This window comes from Corythoichthys intestinalis, chromosome 9, assembly GCF_030265065.1.
Source record: "Corythoichthys intestinalis isolate RoL2023-P3 chromosome 9, ASM3026506v1, whole genome shotgun sequence".
Lineage (NCBI taxonomy): Eukaryota > Metazoa > Chordata > Actinopteri > Syngnathiformes > Syngnathidae > Corythoichthys > Corythoichthys intestinalis.
The window spans coordinates 45,002,830-45,023,792 of NC_080403.1; the positions used below are offsets into that span (position 1 = coordinate 45,002,830).

At 40.1% G+C, this 20,963-nt stretch overlaps 1 protein-coding gene across 3 annotated transcripts in view; it reads right to left on the reverse strand.

Moving 5' to 3' along the window:
• The window catches only part of pusl1 (pseudouridine synthase like 1), a 59,745-nt gene that overhangs the window by 14,722 nt on the left and 24,060 nt on the right, over positions 1-20,963 (reverse strand). For 2 of the 3 annotated variants that reach the window (XM_057845915.1, XM_057845914.1), the window contains 2 exons: positions 16,385-16,534; positions 1,445-1,615 (listed from right to left, as the gene is read on the reverse strand). In XM_057845915.1, coding sequence (XP_057701898.1) covers positions 1,445-1,615; positions 16,385-16,534 — 321 coding nt within the window. The remainder of the gene's footprint in view (positions 1-1,444; positions 1,616-16,384; positions 16,535-20,963) is intronic. The other variant, XM_057845916.1, reaches the window with a different exon arrangement.

Genomic DNA, 20,963 nt, shown 5'->3' on the forward strand with positions numbered 1-20,963 from the left:
TGGGTTCACTCACTGCCATTTATATTGATTATTATAAGGCAAGCCATTAATCCTTTTCTACCATATTTTTGTTATGAGGAATGAGTGATAAACCTTACTATATAATGTTTACAGTGTTAGTTATAAGTTAGTAAGTTATTGAGAGGCCTTTTGGTTATTGATAGGCTTGCTGTCCTAACCTGTCTCCCAGGTTAAGAAAGTTGTTTCATGGACCATGACCACAATAGTCTCCTGTAGCACCAAATATTTTTATCTGATGACAAAGCACAATACCTGTTGGGTTTATGTTTTAGTTCAGTGCTGATTGTTCAGGAAACACATCTTCAATTATATTGACTAATTGATTGTGATTGACTCAAATTATATATTTATTTGAAAAAATAAATATTGGCACTTTATTTGAAGTCAAGACTGTTCTTGTCTTTGTTTTGTTCATTATAATGTTCATGTCATTATGAAGATTCTGGTGAGATCAAAGACAAATCTATGTTGAATCCACCATTATTATTTTTTCTAAACCTCCAGGTGTTCAAAAACTCGGGTGAATATACATAAAAAAAAATTATATATTTATTATCGGTTATCGATATCGGCTTTGAGGAGCAGGAAGTTATCCGTATCGGTTTCAAAAAATGGATATCGTGCATCCCTACTTTCCATATCCCACTCCTACCGCAGTTGTTTGCTTTTCAATTCCCCCGTCTTTAGTTTGTTTTTCACTCCTATAGCTGCTCTATATCGAAAAGGAAATACCAGGACGCTCGTGGAAGGCGCCAGGGCGCGGGAGGGGAAGATTGAAAAGAGAGCCACTGCGTTCACGTGCGCAGGCATGCAAAGTGCCTTCTCTGTTTTATCCAAATTATTTATTTTATTTAACATCCATACATCGTTTTAGTATAAATATATGAATATGTATTTTAAAAAAAAAAAGTTAGCAAGAGAGAAGTCAGCCCGACTCGACCGTAAATAATCACACATAAGTCGCTCCAGAGTATAAGACACACCCTCTGCCAAACTATGAAAAAAAAACTGCGACTCATAGTCCGAAAAATACGGTACTTCTGCTCCTCACTGTATCTTGTTCATTCTCTCTGCTGGCATTTGAACACTTTCAGGCAAGGATGGAACTCAGGCATGTGCTGGGGGTACAACTGCACCCATGAGGCCCGGTTTGCAGGCATAAAGTGGCTTATCGATTGCGCTGGAGGCATGAAAACGAAACTATCAATTCACAATGAGAAAAAAAAAAAAAAGTAATGTGTAACGCAGGTGACAATTTGAAAAGTAACGGAGTAAAATTTACAGATACCTGCTGTAAAATGGAGTGAAGTACCACTTTGTATTTGTACTCAAGTGAAGTACAAATACACAAAAATGTACTTAAGTACAGTAAGAAACTACTTTTACTTCGTTACACTCCATCAATGCCTTACGTCCTGTTTACCTGTGGAAGTGCTCACATACAAATGCTCTTCCAGGATGTATTCTGGCGACATCCAGGGTCTTTACGGGGTTTTTAAAAGGCAAGTCGGAGTTGACGGCCCTGAAGCTGCTGAAGTCGTGAGTCCCGGCCAAAACGGTAGCCGCTTCACTCATGGCTCCCACATCGAGTTCCCTAACGACAGAAATGTACACTATGACTTACAGAGGACAACAATGTTTTCAACCAGTAGTACAGTTCAAGTTCGGCAAACATATAAAGAGAAAAACAAAACAAGCCCAGAGCTAATCCTTTGATGCGTACTGAATAGAATGAGGTTAGAAGCATATTTTTCCACAATCTTGCACTGAAATGATTATTTTTCCCATTCCCCTTGCCATCATCCATTACTTTAGGAGCACTAAACTTAAGAGTTTGTCCTGGAAATGGGTTAGCTACACTATCCACGCTACCCATTTTAGACTACATGTTCCAGTCACAGCAGTGGAATAATTCATTGATGAACTTGGACATATTTCTGCAACACTACGCCACGTGAGCGCGTAAAGCATGCCGAAGCGTGGCTTGATTGGGGGCGTGCAGCGCCGGTGCCAGTTTTCCCAACAAGCTAATGCCATCCCTCAGATATGATCTGATGGAGAAAGAGAGAAGCACAAAGCGAGCCGGGAAGAATATAAGGAATGTCTCTCTAATTAAAAGCGGAACGTCTTCATTTAAAATCTGGAACAAGGGAGTTAGTCCTAAATGAATTAACTGTAAAAGAATATCCGTACACACTGGGTGTGAGGTAGAATGATAATGAAGACATGTTCTGCAAGTAGGCTCGTTCAACACACAAAGTGTAAGGGCTTTTTTTTGTTTTTTTGTTTAAGGAGAGTGCGGTTTGTGTTCCCAATATAAATTAAGCTGTATTTTCGCTAAAGTTACAAATACTCAACTTATTTTTTTTGTATTATCAATTGCTGTCCATTATAAATTCATGGATACAGGCTCCTAAATTCTATTTTTGAAAGTTGCTTCTCTGAAAACTAGTGCTGCAATGATTAATCAATTAACCTGAGTATTCAATTAGAAAACAGATTCGAATTCAATTTTTCTGCTTCGAGTATTCGTTTAATTCAGTGCTTCTCAATTGTTTTCTGTTACGCCCCCCCAAGGAAGACGTAAATGTTTCGCGCCCCCCCCCCCCCAAACTCTGCCGCCACTGTAAATAGTATCATTTGTCTATAAAATTACTATTATAAGTACGCATCTGCCTAACATTGTGTCCTTTCTTCTATTAAAGAAAAAAAGTAACATACAGTGCCTTGCAAAAGTATTCGGCCCCCTTGAACCTTGCAACCTTTCGCCACATTTCAGGCTTCAAACATAAAGATATAAAATTTTAATTTTTTGTCAAGAATCAACAACAAGTGGGACACAATCGTGAAGTGGAACAAAATTTATTGGATAATTTAAACTTTTTTAACAAATAAAAAACTGAAAAGTGGGGCGTGCAATATTATTCGGCCCCCTAGCGTTAATACTTTGTAGCGCCACCTTTTGCTCCAATTACAGCTGCAAGTCGCTTGGGGTATGTTTCTATCAGTTTTGCACATCGAGAGACTGACATTCTTGCCCATTCTTCCTTGCAAAACAGCTCGAGCTCAGTGAGGTTGGATGGAGAGTGTTTGTGAACAGCAGTCTTCAGCTCTTTCCACAGATTCTCGATTGGATTCAGGTCTGGGCTTTGACTTGGCCATTCTAACACCTGGATACGTTTATTTTTGAACCATTCCATTGTAGATTTGGCTTTATGTTTTGGATCATTGTCCTGTTGGAAGATAAATCTCCGTCCCAGTCTCAGGTATTGTGCAGATACCAACAGGTTTTCTTCCGGAATGTTCCTGTATTTGGCTGCATCCATCTTCCCGTCAATTTTAACCATCTTCCCTGTCCCTGCTGAAGAAAAGCAGGCCCAAACCATGATGCTGCCACCACCATGTTTGACAGTGGGGATGGTGTGTTCAGGGTGATGAGCTGTGTTGCTTTTACGCCAAACATATCGTTTTGCATTGTGGCCAAAAAGTTCAATTTTGGTTTCATCTGACCAGAGCACCTTCTTCCACATGTTTGGTGTGTCTCCCAGGTGGCTTGTGGCAAACTTTAAAGGAGACTTTTTATGGATATCTTTGAGAAATGGCTTTCTTCTTGCCACTCTTCCATAAAGGCCAGATTTGTGCAGTGTACGACTGATTGTTGTCCTATGGACAGACTCTCCCACCTCAGCTGTAGATCTCTGCAGTTCATCCAGAGTGATCATGGGCCTCTTGGCTGCATCTCTGATCAGTTTTCTCCTTGTTTGAGAAGAAAGTTTGGAAGGACGGCCGGGTCTTGGTAGATTTGCAGTGGTCTGATGCTCCTTCCATTTCAATATGATGGCTTGCACAGTGCTCCTTGAGATGTTTAAAGCTTGGGAAATCTTTTTGTATCCAAATCCGGCTTTAAACTTCTCCACAACAGTATCTCGGACCTGCCTGGTGTGTTCCTTGGTTTTCATAATGCTCTCTGCACTTTAAACAGAACCCTGAGACTATCACAGAGCAGGTGCATTTATACGGAGACTTGATTAAACACAGGTGGATTCTATTTATCATCATCGGTCATTTAGGACAACATTGGATCATTCAGAGATCCTCACTGAACTTCTGGAGTGAGTTTGCTGCACTGAAAGTAAAGGGGCCGAATAATATTGCACGCCCCACTTTTCAGTTTTTTATTTGTTAAAAAAGTTTAAATTATCCAATAAATGTTGTTCCACTTCACGATTGTGTCCCACTTGTTGTTGATTCTTGACAAAAAAATTAAATTTCATATCTTTAGGGCCCGAGCACTAGACGTGCGAAGGCCCTATTGTAATGCAAAGGATTATTATTATTATTATTATTATTATTATTATTATTAGGGCCCGAGCACTAGGCGTGCGAAGGCCCTATTGTAATGCAAAGGATTATTATTATTATTATTATTATTATTCTTCTTTCTTCATGGCAAATGAAAATGGCCAATTTGGAGGCCTGAACATGCACGAAAAGTCACCAAAATTTGCACATACGTGCAGATTCGCGTAAAATTTGATAATCTTGCGTCGTTTTGAAAAAATTTCAAAAAATGGCTCAGTGGCGCCCCCTTGACCCTTAAAATTTTCAAAAAGGCCTCTCCTCTCAGGTTTTCAACGTAGAGCGATGAAATTTGGGGAGTAGATACCTTATGCCTAACTGTTCAAAAAAGCCTCTTGCACCCATATTCCAAATCCGACAGGAAATCGGATATTTTGGATCAAATGTGAAATTTTTTCGGTTCACAGTTGGAGTTTACGTTTGGAGGCCTGAACATGCACGAAAACTCACCAAAATTTGCACATACATGCAACTTTGCGTAAATTTTGATAATCTACAAAAAAATTTAACAAAATCGCTCAGTGGCGCCCCCTTGAAATTTTCAAAAAGGCCTTTCCTATTAGGTTTTTTCAACGTAGAATGATGAAATTTGGTGAGTCGATACATTGCGTAAAACTGCTCCAAAAAGTCTCTTGCACCTATATTCCAAATCCAACAGGAAGTCGGAAATTTTGGATCAAATGCGAAACTTTATCGATTTACATTTGAGACCTTGTCGCTGAAGAAAATAGTTGGATCGTCTTCAAAATTGGTCAGACTATACAGGAGACATATGAGATCTTAAGTTTTCAAAATGGTGAGTTTTCATCCAAGGGTCTGGCCTGGGCGTAGTCCCAAAGTTGGCCATTTTTGGGCAAAACACCAAATTCAGAAAATGATTAAAAACTCCGTGATACAACGTTCAATCTTTTTCATTTCTAGCAAGTATATGAGATATCCCAGCCTGAACACGACTGCATTTAAATTTTACCCATTAGGCTTGGCGCCCCCTAGTGGGAACAGGAAATGGCCTTCTTTACGAGACAGGCTCCTCCTCCAAGGGAAAAAAATCTATTGACCTCAAACCTGTTTCAGGGGAGCCTCAAGACATGTGTTCAGGTGCCTAATGAAAAATATTGAGGTTTTGTAGAAGCGGAGAGGTACAAACTGGAAGTGAAAATGACCGTCAACAATTTGTCTCGCCAAAAACTTTGAACAGTCATAACTCGGCAGATATACAACATATCTGCGCCAAACTTCCCGTGTTTGTTGAGAGTCATACCCTGAAGGTTCGTGTAGGGGTCATTTGCATCAACTCTACAGTGCCAACTAGTGGCGACAGAAAGAAGTTTTAAAAAAGGCCTTTCCTATTGGGTTTTCCAACATAGAGTGAGGAAATTTGGGGAGTTGATACCTTGTGCAAAACTGCTCCAAAAAGTCTCTTGCACCCATTTTCCAAATCCAACAGGAAATCGGGTATTTTGGATCAAATGTGAAATTTTTATCGGTTAACAGTAGGAGTTTACATTTGGAGGCTTGAACATGCACGAAAACTCACAAAAATTTCGACATACCTGCGGCTTTGCATAACGTTCAATAATCTTGCAACGTTACGAAAAAATGTAACAAAATGGCTCAGTGGCGCCCCCTTGAAGTTTTCAAAAAGGCCTCTCCATTTAGGTTTTTTCAACGTAGATGGATGAAATTCGGAGAGTCAATACCTTGTACAAAACTGCTCCAAAAAGTCTCTTGCATGCGTATTCCAAACCCAACAGGAAATCGGGTATTTTGGATTGAATGTGAATTTTTTATCGATTTACAGTGTGCACATTTTACACCTTGGCACCTAGGGAATTAGTTTGATCATTCTCAAAATTGGCGAGACTGTTCATGAGGCATATGAAATCTTAAGTTATCAAAATGGTGTGTTTTCATTCACGGGCCTGACCTGGGCGGGGTGCCAAAGTCGGCCATTTTTTCGCCAAAACACCGAATTCGGAAAATGACTGATAACTCCCTCATACAACGTTCAATCTATTTTAAATCTGCCATGTGTGTGAGGTATACCAGCCTGAGCAGGACTGGATTGAAAATTTACCATTTGTGCCTGGCGCCTCCTAGTGGGAACAGGAAATGCCCTTTTTTACGGTGACACACTCCTCCTCCAAGGGAAAAAATTAATCGACCTCAAACCTGCATAAGGGAAGCCTTAAGACCTGTCTTCAGGTGCCTGATGAAAAATATTGAAGTTTCGTTGAAGCGGAGGGGTCCAAACAGGAAAGTGAAAATGACTGTCAATAATTTTTCTCTCCAAAAATTTTGAACAGTCATAACTCGGCAGATATACAACATATCTGCGGCAAACTTCCCGTGCTTGTTGAGAGTCATACCCTGAAGGGCCTTGTAGGGGTCATTTGCATCAAACCTACAGCGCCAACTAGTGGCAATAGAAAGTCACTCGTTTTTCCAATACATGTTCAGTTCTTTTCAGGTTGGTCATTGTAGTTTCAAGACCTATTAAAATACTTTTTTACGGCCCATGTCCACGTGTCTCTGTCTGTTGCCGTGACGACCCTTTGTTCGCCATTTAAAGGAAATATTTTTTTTCAGAGACTCAGGCAGCTTATAGAGCCACAGTATTTGGCACACTTGGTCGAATTGGCCGAGTTAGAAGATTAATTTTGGGTTTTGAATAAGGGCTTGGCTGCACAGCTCAGTAGTGGCTCCTTTTTTGTAGTACTCTCTCCAATAGGGGTTTTTATCTCTTGGGTATGGGAATGTAAATAGGCGACTTTCGAGCATGTTAGGTTCTAATGAGATGATTAGAGAGGAGGATCTGCCACCACCCTGACCTGCACACAGTCCGAGTTGCGTGACGTCCGAGTTGCGCTAGATTGCGAGGGCCCGTTCAGTCCTGCTTGCAGGCCTAGTTATTATTATTATTCTTCTTCTTTCTTCATGGCAAATGAAAATGGCCAATTTGGAGGCCTGAACATGCACGAAAAGTCACCAAAATTTGCACATACGTGCAGATTCGCGTAAATTTTGATAATCTTGCGTCGTTTTGAAAAAATGTCAAAAAATGGCTCAGTGGCGCCCCCTTGACCCTTAAAATTTTCAAAAAGGCCTCTCCTCTCAGGTTTTCAACGTAGAGCAATGAAATTTGGGGAGTAGATACCTTATGCCTAACTGTTCAAAAAAGCCTCTTGCACCCATATTCCAAATCCAACAGGAAATCGGGTATTTTGGATCGAATGTGAAATTTTTTCGGTTCACAGTTGGAGTTTACGTTTGGAGGCTTGAACATGCACGAAAACTCACCAAAATTTGCACATACATTCAACTTTGCGTAAATTTTGATAATCTCCAAAAAAAATTTAACAAAATGCCTCAGTGGCGCCCCCTTGAAATTTTCAAAAAGGCCTCTCCTATTAGGTTTTTTCAACGTAGAACAATGAAATTTAGTGAGTCGATACATTGTACAAAACTGCTCCAAAAAGTCTCTTGCACCCATATTCCAAACCCAACAGGAAGCTGGAAATTTTGGGTCAAATGCGAAATTTTATCGATTTACATTTGAGACCTTGTCGCTGAAGGATAAAGTTGGATCGTCTTCAAAATTGGTCAGACTATTCAGGAGACCTATGAGATCTTAAGTTTTCAAAATGGTGTGTTTTCATTCAAGGGTCTGGCCTGGGCGTGGTCCCAAAGTCGGCCATTTTTAGGCAAAATACCAAATTCAGAAAATGATTAAAAACTCCGTGATCCAACGTTCAATCTTTTTCATTTTTAGCATGTTTATGAGATATCCCAGCCTGAACACGACTGCATTGAAATATTACCCATTAGGCCTGGCGCCCCTAGTGGAAACAGGAAATGGCCTTCTTTACGAGACAGGCTCCTCCTCCAAGGGAAAAAAATCTTTTGACCTCAAACCTGTTTCAGGGGAGACTCAAGACATGTGTTCAGGTGCCTGATGAAAAATATTGAGGTTTCGTTGAAGCGGAGAGGTCCAAACTGGAAGTGAAAATGACCGTCAACAATTTGTCTCGCCAAAAACTTTGAACAGTCATAACTCGGCAGATATGCAACATATCTGCGCCAAACTTTCCGTGTTTGTTGAGAGTCATACCCTGAAGGTTCTTGTAGGGGTCATTTGCATCAACTCTACAGTGCCAACTAGTGGCGACAGAAAGAAGTTTTAAAAAAGGCCTTTCCTGTTGGGTTTTTTCAACGTAGAGCAATGAAATTTGGGGAGTAGATACCTTATGCCTAACTGCTCAAAAAAGCCTCTTGCACCCATATTCCAAATCCAACAGAAAATCGGGTATTTTGGATCAAATGTGAAATTTCTGTCCATTTCTAGTACAGTTTACATTTGGAGGCCTGGACATGCACGAAAACTCACCAAATTTTGCACATACATGCGGCTTTGTGTGGATTTCGATAATCTTGCAACGTTACAAAAAAATGTAACAAAATGGCTCAGTGGCGCCCCCTTGAATTTTTCAAAAAGGCGTTTCCTATTAAGTTTTTTTAACGTAGAGCAATGAAATTTGGGGAGTCGATACCTTGTGCAAAACTGCTCCAAAAAGTCTCTTGCACCCATATTCCAAACCCAACAGGAAATCGGGTATTTTGGATCGAATGTGAAATTTTTATCAATTAACAGGGTGCACATTTGAGACCTTGTCACAGAGGGAATCAATTGGATCATCTTCAAAATTGGTTAGACAATTCAGGAGACCTATGAAATCTAAACTTTTCAAAATGGTGTGTTTTCATTCATGGGTCTGACCTGGGCGTGGTGCCAAAGTCGGCCATTTTTTCGGCAAAATGACAAATTCAGTAAAGGACTAATAGCTCCTTGAAACAACGTTCAATCTTTTTCATATCTGGCATGTATGTGCGGGATCCCACCCTGAACACGAGTGCATTGAAATATTACTCATTAGGCCTAGCGCCCCCTAGTGGGAACAGGAAATGCCTTTTTTACGAAACAGGCTCCTCCTCCAAGGAAAAAAAAATCTATTCACCTCAAACCTGCATCAGGGGAGCCTGAAGACATGTGTTCAGGTGCCTGATGAAAAATACTGAGGTTTGGTTGAAGCAGAAGGGTCCAACAGGAGAAGTAAAAATGACTGAAGCCATTTCGTCTCACCACAAGTTTTGAACAGTCATAACTTCTACAACATATCTGCGCCAAACATATCGTGCTTGTTGAGTCATAGTCTGAAGGGTCCTGTAGGGGTCATTTGCATCAACCCTACAGCGCCAACTAGTGGCAATAGAAAGTCACTCATTTTTTTAAATATATGTCCAGTTCTTTTCAGGTTGGTCATTGTAGTTTCAAGACCTTTTAAAATACTTATTTTACGGCCCATGTCCACATGTCTCTGTCTGTTGCTGTGATGACCCTTTATTCGCTCCTTTTTTGTAGTCCTCTGTCCAATAGGGGTTTTTATCTCTTAGGTGTGTGAATGTAAAGAGGCAACTTTCGCGCATGTTAGGTTCTAATGAGATGATTAGAGAGGACGATCTGCCACCACCCTGACCTGCACACTGTCCGAGTTGCATGACGTCCGAGTTGCGCTAGATTGCGAGGGCCCGTTCAGTCCTGCTTGCAGGCCTAGTTATGTTTGAAGCCTGAAATGTGGCGAAAGGTTGCAAGATTCAAGGGGGCCGAATACTTTTGCAAGGCACTGTAGATCAACTTATAATAAAGTATAACTTTATTAACATTGTTTTGTTTGTAACAGAAAAGACTTAACGCGCATCAATTTGCCTCAATTTAAAAAAAAGTCATATCCAAACTGTAAAAATACACTCAAGGTACATTTTTGACCATTTGATACAGAAAAATAAAATGTAATAAAATCAGTAAATAATAACAAATTCAAATTGATTAGATACATTCACTCATGAAGACAATATGCCAAAAAATTTGACCGAAACCGAAAAAACAAAACTGAGTAAAAGGGGGATAAGTGTCTTTGGACAGAAGGACAGTTTTTATTTTTGCTGCTCACAGTATCACCTCCTTTGCAAAAGTGTGTGGGGTTATTTTGCACTGAGCATGCTAACAATGCTCACTGGTTTACTGATATAACCCTAACAAAGCAGGACGATTGTTGGCAATATTCGGCACGTTTTCGCTGAAAAACAATCAAGCGGCTTATCAATGAGATTGGGGTCTAATGTCTTTAAGTGGTGTCTTAATTGATTTGGCTACCGGCCGTCCGCTATAATTATTTTTAGACACAGTAAACAGTGGTCTTTCCTCATCAGCCACTGTATTAAAAGTCAAAGCTAAAAGACAAATGGCACGAAAAAAGCGCATTCTCGGCGGCCGAGGGAGAAGCATAGGTGAGGGCGGCGGTCGTGACGATCCCAAGCCGAAAATGGCACTTCACGGGCGGAGACGTGAGAACCGGAGAAGAAAGTGGGTCGCTGCGTGAGTGAGTCCGGCCGGAAAACGGCTTTCGAAAACGGTGGTGGCGCACAGTTCATATCTCTTTTCTGTGTGCTGAGTGCTCTTGCTTGGTTCAAAAATACTGCGCGCACTCTGAAAATGAGAGCGCCACTGCCACCCACTGAGTGGATGTGTAAGTACACTTTATTCCAGTATAGAGCAGGGCGGTAAACCGAAAATTTACCGGCACCGAAATTCTTCACGATGACCGACGTAATTTTGACCATGACGGTAAATTCGGTAATTTCATAAAACAAGAAAATATAGTCTTTTCATCCCGCTTTGACTGTGTGTTGTTCGGCAATGTTCATTCCCCTTTTAGAAAGCAGAAAGTGTGCTTACGTATAGAGTCACGTGGTTATCAGGAAGCCAAACAAACAAGAGCCCTGTGGCTAACGCTAGCGGCTAACGCTACAAGCAAACGTGATGGAGTGTGGCTTAAGGGAAGTTTGCCAAACTTTCACCCGACATTAAATAGACTCTTGGCGGCATCCAGACAGGCTTTCACCCGCTGTCCTCCCTTGTTCTCACGATTTCCAAAGAGGATGCTTTCAATGCTTTCTACTAGTAGCCAAGCCACAGGCTAACGCTAGTGGCTAACGCTACAAATAAACGTGATGGAGTCGGATAGCGGCTCTAACCTTGGCGAAACAGCTGAACTTAATGAGTGGATTGGGCACGGACTGCATCTAGCAATTAGTATGTCACGTTATTGTGTATCTCTGTCTATGTGTGATTTCTTATGGCTGTTGTGATAGTAAAGCATTCAGCATAAAGTACAATCCAACAGTGAACATTTTAATATGACTGTTTAATGGCCCCAGCTATTTTTCTGTATGTGCTTAATTCTGTGTCATTAGATCAATGCAGCTTTAATGTGTGTGTGTCTGTGTGGGGGTTCATGTGTGCTTGCATGTATTAAAAAATGCACTGGGGAAAAAAAAACCCTGAAACCTTGAAGTAAACACTTGTGTTAAGTAAATATGTCACAGCAGCCATTAACAATAAGTTGTCTTTTTGAAGTGTACTGTTCAAGCTGTAAGTCATTTGTATTACAATGACAAGTTTGCACAGGCATATTGATTTTGACAATGTACATTGTTCAAGCCATACAAGCTGTTATAAATGTGCATACTTGAATTCTTATTGTTTACAAAGAATTTTTGTATACTTAATGTTTAGACTGCATGTATGATTGTTAAACATATTAAATTGAAAGCTGGTAAATAAATCAACAAGAAACGGTTAATCTGTATTTCATGCACTGATTCAGATTTTCAAATTGTATACCAGTCCGCTTGGGCGAATTTATCGTCATTTATCGTTATCGAGGTAAATCTGCTCAATTTACCGCGATACGTGCTTAAGGCCATATCGCCCAGCCCTATTCCAGTACGGCAAAAAAAAAAGCATGTTCCCCGAGGTCACATGCGCCCCCCCCGGCATCGCTGGCACGCCCTATTTGAGAAGTACTAGTTTAATTAAAGTGGCGTTGTAAAAGTTTGTTTTGAAAGTGTTTGAATTTAGCTTTATTGATTTTTTTTTTAAATAATTTTTTAAATTTAAATCGTTTTCTAGTTGTATTTAACGTTACAGACAAAATGTCTTACACTCATCCAGAGTAGTTTTGGCTTAAAGTAGGGCTATCAAATTTATCGCGTCAACGGCGGTAATTAATTTGTTTTAAATTAATCACGTTAAGTAATTAACGCATGCACTGCACTACCCACGCGTTCAATCTATAAAGATGCCGTTTTACCTATAGATAGCGCTAAAAGGCAGCGTATAATGAGTAGAGAAAATTTTGACAGCCTTTGGAGCCATTTTTTATGTGGCTAAAGCCTTAAAATACCTCTCTCAGCAATTAAATATAACATGGGATTGAAGGGAGGAAAGGTAGTAGTTGATCATTTTCTTAACACCCTATGTTCTTTCCCAACGCAGAGAAGATATATCAATTGGTAGCCCTACGCACAGTCATGGTTGCACTTCCAATCATTCATTTGGGCAGAAGTTAAATGGCTGCAGTAAAATGGCTGCAGTATCATTTACTGAAAGTTCAACAAATTAACTAGATGGCAATATTTAGTCGCAATATACAAAGTCACATTTATCCTTTAAGAATTACAAGTCTTTCTATCCGTGGATCCCTCTCACAGAAAGAATGTTAATAATGTAAATGCCTTCTTGAGGATTTATTGTCATAATAAACAAATACAGTACTTATGTACTGTATGTTGAAAGCAGTTTTAGTCATTTTTTTTTCTTAATGCATTGCCAAAATGTATATGATCGGGAAAAATTATCGGGAATGGTTGGAATTGAATCGGGAGCGAAAAAAAAAAAAAAGCAATCGGATCGGGAAATATCGGGATCGGCAGATACTCAAACTAAAACGATCGGGATCGGATCGGGAGCAAAAAAACATGATCGGAACAACCCTATTAAAAATATTTCCGGACCAGATATTGTTGTAATTTTTTAATTTCGGACCCAGAGAATTTTTAATTCATGACCCCTGCCATAGGACATGGTTCCAGTAATCCATGTGCTTTGTTGTCGTCTTCAGCAAACTGTTTGCGGGCTTTCTTGATCGAAGTCAGGGTGGACCAAATCATTTCATGAAAACACGGGGGTCTTTGGCTGGCAATACATATGCTCTCTGGGTGTTTGCTTTTTGCCAAAAACAAAACAACAAAAAGAAACCCTTTGTTTTATTGCTATTAAAAATGATAATGATTCATATTTTAATTTGCAAACGATTACCGAATGTTCTAATTTTCTTTGTGGGCCCCCATCAGGGCATGGGCCCTTAGAATCAGTATCACTTTTCACCCCTATACGGCCCCCCCGACTACCTGTATACATTATTAGAAGTTCTCATAACTACAGTATTATTATAGAGTGAATACAGTATTAAAATTAGGGCTGCAGCTATCGAATATTTTAGTAGTCGATTAATCGATGAACTAATTTGTGCGAATAATCGAGTAATCGGATAAGGAACATAAAAAATTAAAATACCTAAGCTGAGCCTCAAATGGTATAAAAAAAATAAAAAATGAGGATCTATGTACAACAAAAGAACAACTGGCTAATCTACATAGCAAAAATCCGCTAGCTTAAATGCTATAAAACGCTAACTTTTTTTTTCCCTAATTCTAAACAAATGGTTCAGACACATATTCCAACAAAAAACGGCTAAATATACTAATAAACTATTTTACGAATGCATTAAAAAACATTAGCTTAAACAAAAACTTAGCTTATGTTGGTCTTAACAGGAGCAGCTGGATTCAGCCACGTGAAATGAGGCAGAATAGTGGGTAGTGTATCCACCCAAATCAATAAAACTAAATGCAAACACTTTCAAAACAAACCATTACAAAGCCACTTTAATTAAACCAGTACTTCTCAAATAGCGGGGCGCGCCCCCCTGGGGGGGGGCAGAGCGATGCCAGGGGGGGCGCATGTGACCTCGGGGAACATGCTTTTTTTTGTTTTTTTACTGGAATAACGTGTACTTGCACATCCACTCAGTGGGTGGCAGTGGCGCTCTCATTTTCAGAGTGCGCGCAGTATTTTTGAACTAAGGAAGAGCACTCAGCACACACAGAAAACAGATATGAAGAGCAGTGTGCCGCCGCCGCTATCGAAAGCGGTTTTCCGACCGGACTCACTCACGCAGCGACCCACTGTCTTGTCCGGCTCTCGCGACGACCGCCCGAGAAGTGCCATTTTCGGCTTGGGATCGTCACGACGACCGCCCTCACCTACAGTTCTACCTCGGCCGCCGAGAATGCGCTTTTTTCCTGCCGTTTGCCTTTTAGCTTTGAGTTTTAATACAGTGGGTGATGACGAAAGACCACTGTTTATTGTGTCTAAAAATAATTATAGCAGACAGCTAGAAGCCAAATCAATTAAGACGCCACTTAAAGACATTAGACCCCAATCTCATTGATAAGCCGCTTGATTTGTTTTTCAGTGAAAACGTGCCGAATATTGCCAACAATCGTCCTGCTTTGTCAGTGTTATATCAGTTAACCAGTGAGCATTGACATTGTTAGCATGCTCATTGCAAAATAACTCCACACTATTGCGAAGGAGGTAAATACTGTGAGCAGCAAAAATAAAAACTGTCCTTCTGTCCAAGGACCCTCTTTTTTTCTTTTATTCAGTTTTGTTTTTTTGAGTCCATTTTTTTGGCATATTGTCCTCATGTGTGAATGTTTCTAATCAATTTGAATTTGTTATTATTTACTGATTTTATTACATTTTATTTTTCTGTATCAAATGGTCAAAAATGTACCTTGAGTGTATTTTTTACAGTTTGAATGTGACTTTTTTTTTTTTAAATTCAGGCAAATTGATGCGCGTCAAGTCTTCTCTGTTACAAACAAAACAATGTTAATAAAGTTATACTTTATTATAAGTTGATCTATGTTACTTTTTTTCTTTATTAGAAACAAAGGACTCAATGTTAGGCAGATGCGTATTTATAACAGTAATTTTATAGACAAATGATACTATTTACAGTGGCGGCAGAGAGTTTGGGGGGGCGCGAAACATTTACGTCTTCCTTGAGGGGGCGTAACAGAAAATAATTGAGAAGCACTGAATTAAACGAATACTCGAAGCAGCAAAATTTAATTCGAATCTTTTTTTCTAATCGAATACTCGAGTTGATCGATTAATCGTTGCAGCGCTAATTAAAATGATCACTGTTTTAAATACTGAATTATTATAAGTATTAATACAGTATTAGAAGTTTACAAGTTTTCAGACTAGGTGAAATTGGATAATTTCCTTCAAATCCTTGACCTAAACCCCTCTCGACTTTGCGACACCTCATTTGGTGTACTTTGTTACGTTTCACCTGCTTTGAGAAACGCAAAGGAGATGAATGGATGATTCATTGCAGAGGGCGCTGGGGAGTTATGATGAAGGAGTAGATCAAACAGGAAGTCAGGGATGCTCAGGGGCGGAAGAACAAGGCGGATGCCGAAAATATGAGATGGAATAACGAAGGGAAACATGAGAAGGGGAGCGGGAGAAAACTGAGTAGGAGGATAGGGGGAGATGTGTGGGTGTTGCTCGGCGTGCGTATGAGCCCGCAGCTTATCTTGGCCTACTTTCCCCCCCCTCCCGAAAAAAAAAAAAAGAGACGAAAAATGCCTACACAGTATGTGTTCGCTCAAATGTGTTTCTTCGCGCTCCTCCTCCCAACACAGTCCAGAGAGTGTCATGAATCTCTTCCAAAAGCATTCTTCTCACTTCCTTTCTCGCCTTGCCATCCATTGTTTCCGATGTCTCTGTCTGTCCTTTGTTTGTTTTTGGAACGTCAGCTCTGATAAAACGTTTGACTTGAATTGACTGGCCCTAATTTGCAGTTCCGGCTGTGCACATGTGGATTATTCATGTGTCTAACATGCTATTGTTTCTGCAAGGCTTGTTAGGAGCGTATTGAGGGGGTTTGTGTGTGTATGTGCATTCTATATGAAAGGAATAATACACTTATATGCAAAGGCGCACACACACACGCTGTTGACTCACGTGTTACGAAGATTCCAGCACATGTTGCGTTCTGTGAGGGGAAGCTGAGAACGATGGGAGACACCTAGGGCGATGCGGTAGACATACGTTCGGGAGAGAGCTCGAAAACGAGCGTGAAAATCAGCTGGCACGCGATAGGCACGGGTGATGCTGGAAAAAGGGGAAACGTATTTACAAATCAATATCTTAGCATGCAGTCTTTAAAAACATTGTCAGTAAACATTAGTGACTGGAGATATGACTTTAATTATTTGTTATAATTAGGAGTGTAACGGTACACAAAAATCTCGGTTCGGTACGTACCTCGGTTTTGAGGTCACGGTTTGGTTCCTTTTCGGTACAGTAAGAAAACAAAATGCAAAATATAAATGTGCTAGTTGTTTATTACACACCTTTGTGCTTTCAACAATAGGAACATTAGCCTATAGACCCCAATCATGTGACGTCACAACTCCGCCCCCCTGACTGGTGCCGCCATATTGTCCGTCAGCTCATCGTGTTTACATATTACCGATACGTACATTCCTCCTATTACTGCGTGTTTTTCTGCTTGTCTAAGGAATCACCTCCTAGTAAACGAACCCAAAAACCTTCCTGACAATCGTTGACATTGATTAATCAAAATGGTGAAGGCACGTGTGGCGGTTGGTTGCAGTAACAGAGAAGATAAATGGTCATTTTAGTAGTTGCTGTGTGCCCATTGTTAAGGGCAAATCTCGAAAGCAGCACGGTTTGTTTATCTCGGTCCATGGTGCGTTTGTGTCGACAGCCGTTAGACAGCGGCCAAAACATCAATATGATGACAACACGATCGCAGACATCATCAGACGGAGACTACGAACTCGTCGCCACGGTCGCGCAGCAAGAAGGTGGGCGCAACAACAGGTGTTGTGCCGAAAAATAGCCACCCAGCGTGAAATGTCCCCCAAGACGGGAGTGCCCACATGGAAACGACTTTCTTGCACTGTAAATATGTATTATTTAATTAGGGCTGTCAAAATTATCGCGTTAACGGGCCTTAATTAATTTTTTAAATTAATCACGTTAAAATATTTGACGCAATTAACGCACGTTTGCCCCGCTCAGACAGATTTTAATGTCAGTACAGTGAAAGGCCAACTTGTTAAATGTGTTTTATGGCGTTTTTTCGCCCTCTGCTGGCGCTTGGGTGTGACTTGCATATGTTATCTGGCGTAATGTCGCCCTCTGCTGGCGATTCAGTGCAGCTGATTATTTGGGTTTCGGCGCGCTTTTCTGACGTGATTATATGTCGACGCGAACTCACACTAATAGACAGTGCTATTCAGACCAGCTAACGTCTGCATCCAGTATTCAGTGGCAGTTCTCATAGCCTCATCACACTGTTTGTGTCTAATACATGCATTGCTTGTGAGTTTTATTCCTCCTTTGTTTAAGTTCATGAGCATCATAATGTTATTGGTGATGTGTATTTGAGTTACATTGTTAGATGCTTGTGAGCTAATTGGCTAGTGCTACTGCTCAAATGGACACGTGTGTGAACATTTTTTGTTATTTTGTGATTTATGCAAATTATTGACACATTGCCTTGTTATTTTCAGTTTTACAAAAAAACAAGAAACGTGCTCCTGTCAAAAAGAGATGACTTCAGTTTTTTGATTGAAAATTTTACAAATTTTATTTAACCAAAACATTAAGAGGGGTTTTAATATAAAATTTTTTATAACTTGTACTAACATTTATCTTTTAAGAACTACAAGTCTTTCTATCCATGGATCACTTTAACAGAATGTTAATAATGTTAATGCCATCTTGTTGATTTATTGTTATAATAAAAAAATACAGTCCTTATGTACCGTATGTTGAATGTATATATCCATCTTGTCTTATCTTTCCATTCCAACAATAATTTACAGAAAAATATGGCATATTTTATAGATGGTTTGAATTGCGATTAATTACAATTCATTTTTAAGCTGTAATTAACTCGATTAAAAATTTTAATCATTTGACAGCCCTAATTATTTTACTCTGATTGAACTAATAAATGTCATACCTGTATGATTGTCATTGGGATATGGTCATGAAAACCTGTAGATGAATACACTCCTGTTCAAAGATTGTTATGTGGCCCAGTCCACAATGTTACTAAAATACAGTACTAATATTTTGTGTAATTTAATTATTTAAAATCGATGTTACAGTCTTAAATCCATTACTGTAATGCGTCCATGAAAACATTTGATGTTTTCACGTCAGTAAAGCGTTATAAATAAGCGCTCCCGTCAGGGGGGACATTTCACGCGGGGCAGCTATTTTTCGGCACACACCAGCTCGTTGTCGATCAAGTTTCATTTTACAATCGTGACAACGGTGACGCTCAGCTGACCAAATGTCGGTTTATATTCAGGCCGGTGCCGATTTTGAGTACCCGACTCCTCATCGTGACATAAACTGGAGTATGATTGGAAATTTTGTGGTCTCAGGATGAGCTCTGGCGCACGGTTTGGGCATCAAATATGGATCTGGCGACTGGATCGACCGAAGCTTTTCCAAATAATGGCTTTTATGCAACTCATCCAATGAGTTTACAGCGTCTGAAAGCTCCGGGGCTTCCATAATTTGCAAGTGAATCCACCTTTAGAAACTACGATCAATGACAATACGGACACACAATGACGGACAATATGGCGGCACAACACAGCGATCACGTGATTGTGTGACGATGGTGATTGGGGTCTATACAAAGCTAGAATTTTGCTCAAAAAGTAGCGGGTATTTAAAGATAATAATCCAACAACAATTTGCCTTTCAGACGCCGCGTATTGGTAAGCTTTCTTTCTGAAAGAAAGAAAAGAAGTCCTGTGCTAAAGAGAAAAGCAATCCCAATGACAAAGATTTTAACATGTATTTTACAAATAAAATGCCTCAATGAATCATTTTTTTCCCCTTATGAACGGTTTTCAAAAGCTTTATTGGTGGATTTTCTCAAGTTAAAGCGCCACACAGAAATTAATAAATTTAATTGTGTAAGCAGGATCTGTGTATTATTCTAATTATTTAATTACAGGTGTTTTAGCTCATTTCAATTTATTTGATTTAAATAGGCTATTATTGATTTTATTATGTGTTTATATTTTACAAATGTGATGTAGTATTCAATTATACTGTATTGTATATTTTATCTTGTATAACTTTAGTTCCTATGTGAATATTAGTTCCTACTTGTTTTGTTGTGGTAGGAGAGTTTTGTATTGAACACGGGGTCGTGTTAGTTATTATTATAGCAGAGAAGACAACAGTAAATCAACAAAGACAAGTCAACTGTGCCCCGATCTACTACTCAAGAGATCTGATGGACTCAAAAAGTGGGTTACGATTGCATATTAATTTGAAAATCGACCGGATCCACCGTATTTTTACACGAGAGACTTCCGGTCTGCCAGATGCTAGCTACCGGTAGTAGTATTGACGCAGGAGGGGTCTCGTGTCAAATAATAAACTCTGCCGTTCTTTTCGCATGCGTCGTGTTGAGCCGCTTCCGGGACGCGTCTAGCACGCAGCCGCACTGGGACTGGTGTGCATTGGCTGATTGACTTTAACGCCCGCGTGTCACTGCGTTCTCGCGGCGGTCACGTTATCACGCCGTTGACGTTTCTGGGTTATACTGTCGTACCGTGTTGGTCCTCATTATAGTAGAGAAGACGGAGTAAATCTACACAAAGAAAATGTCACCTGATCGGCTCACAGCCTCGAAAAGGGTTACATTACATCAGAAACTCGTTCGGTACGCCTCAGTTCCGAACCGAGCATCACGTACCAAAACGGTTCAATACAAATACAGTACATGTACCGTTACACCCTTAGTTATAATGTTTGTAAGTAAAAATACCAGCCTCTTAAATAATCCTCATTGAAAAGAATGGAAAAGCTATTCTGTTGTTCCAGCTTTCCACATCCCGAAAAACGGCAACAAAATGTAATGTTGTAACACGTATTTGTATTTTTTAAGAATATTTACCATAGTAATTCTGACACAACCACTATATGGCAATGGTTGAATGGCTGCGAGCAGAGGTTGCGCTAGACTTTTTCGTTGTCTGTCATTTTGACTGACAGTGTCATAAAAATCCGGTCATAATCTATTTTTACCCGTCATTCATTTTTAATTAATATTCTGTCCGAACAAGCTTAACAAGAGGCAAACAGACAGCGGAGTGCACCAGTCAGCGACGGGCAGACGTGCCGTTAGCAAAGCGACGAGGGCAGGACGAGGGACTTGCGCGCGGAAGTAAACCTACGAGGAGAACGGAGTTTATTCAACATGGCTAGCGCGAGACAGACTGTTGTCAATGTCTCGTGTCGATGTGTTTTAGCTCATTTAAAACTAAATTTACCACGGATTGGAACATATTCTCGGCTCTCCCGCCATCCGTGTTGTTGTAGAGACGACTTTCGGCGTGCAAGAGTGACGTTGCTCGTGAAGAACACGTCACGCAAATAAACAAATCTGATTTGTCGATTGATTTTGTACCTACTCGAGAGGCTGTGTCCCAGACTTTTCTCTCAGTGTTTGAAAAATACAGGGAGAACAGTCTGG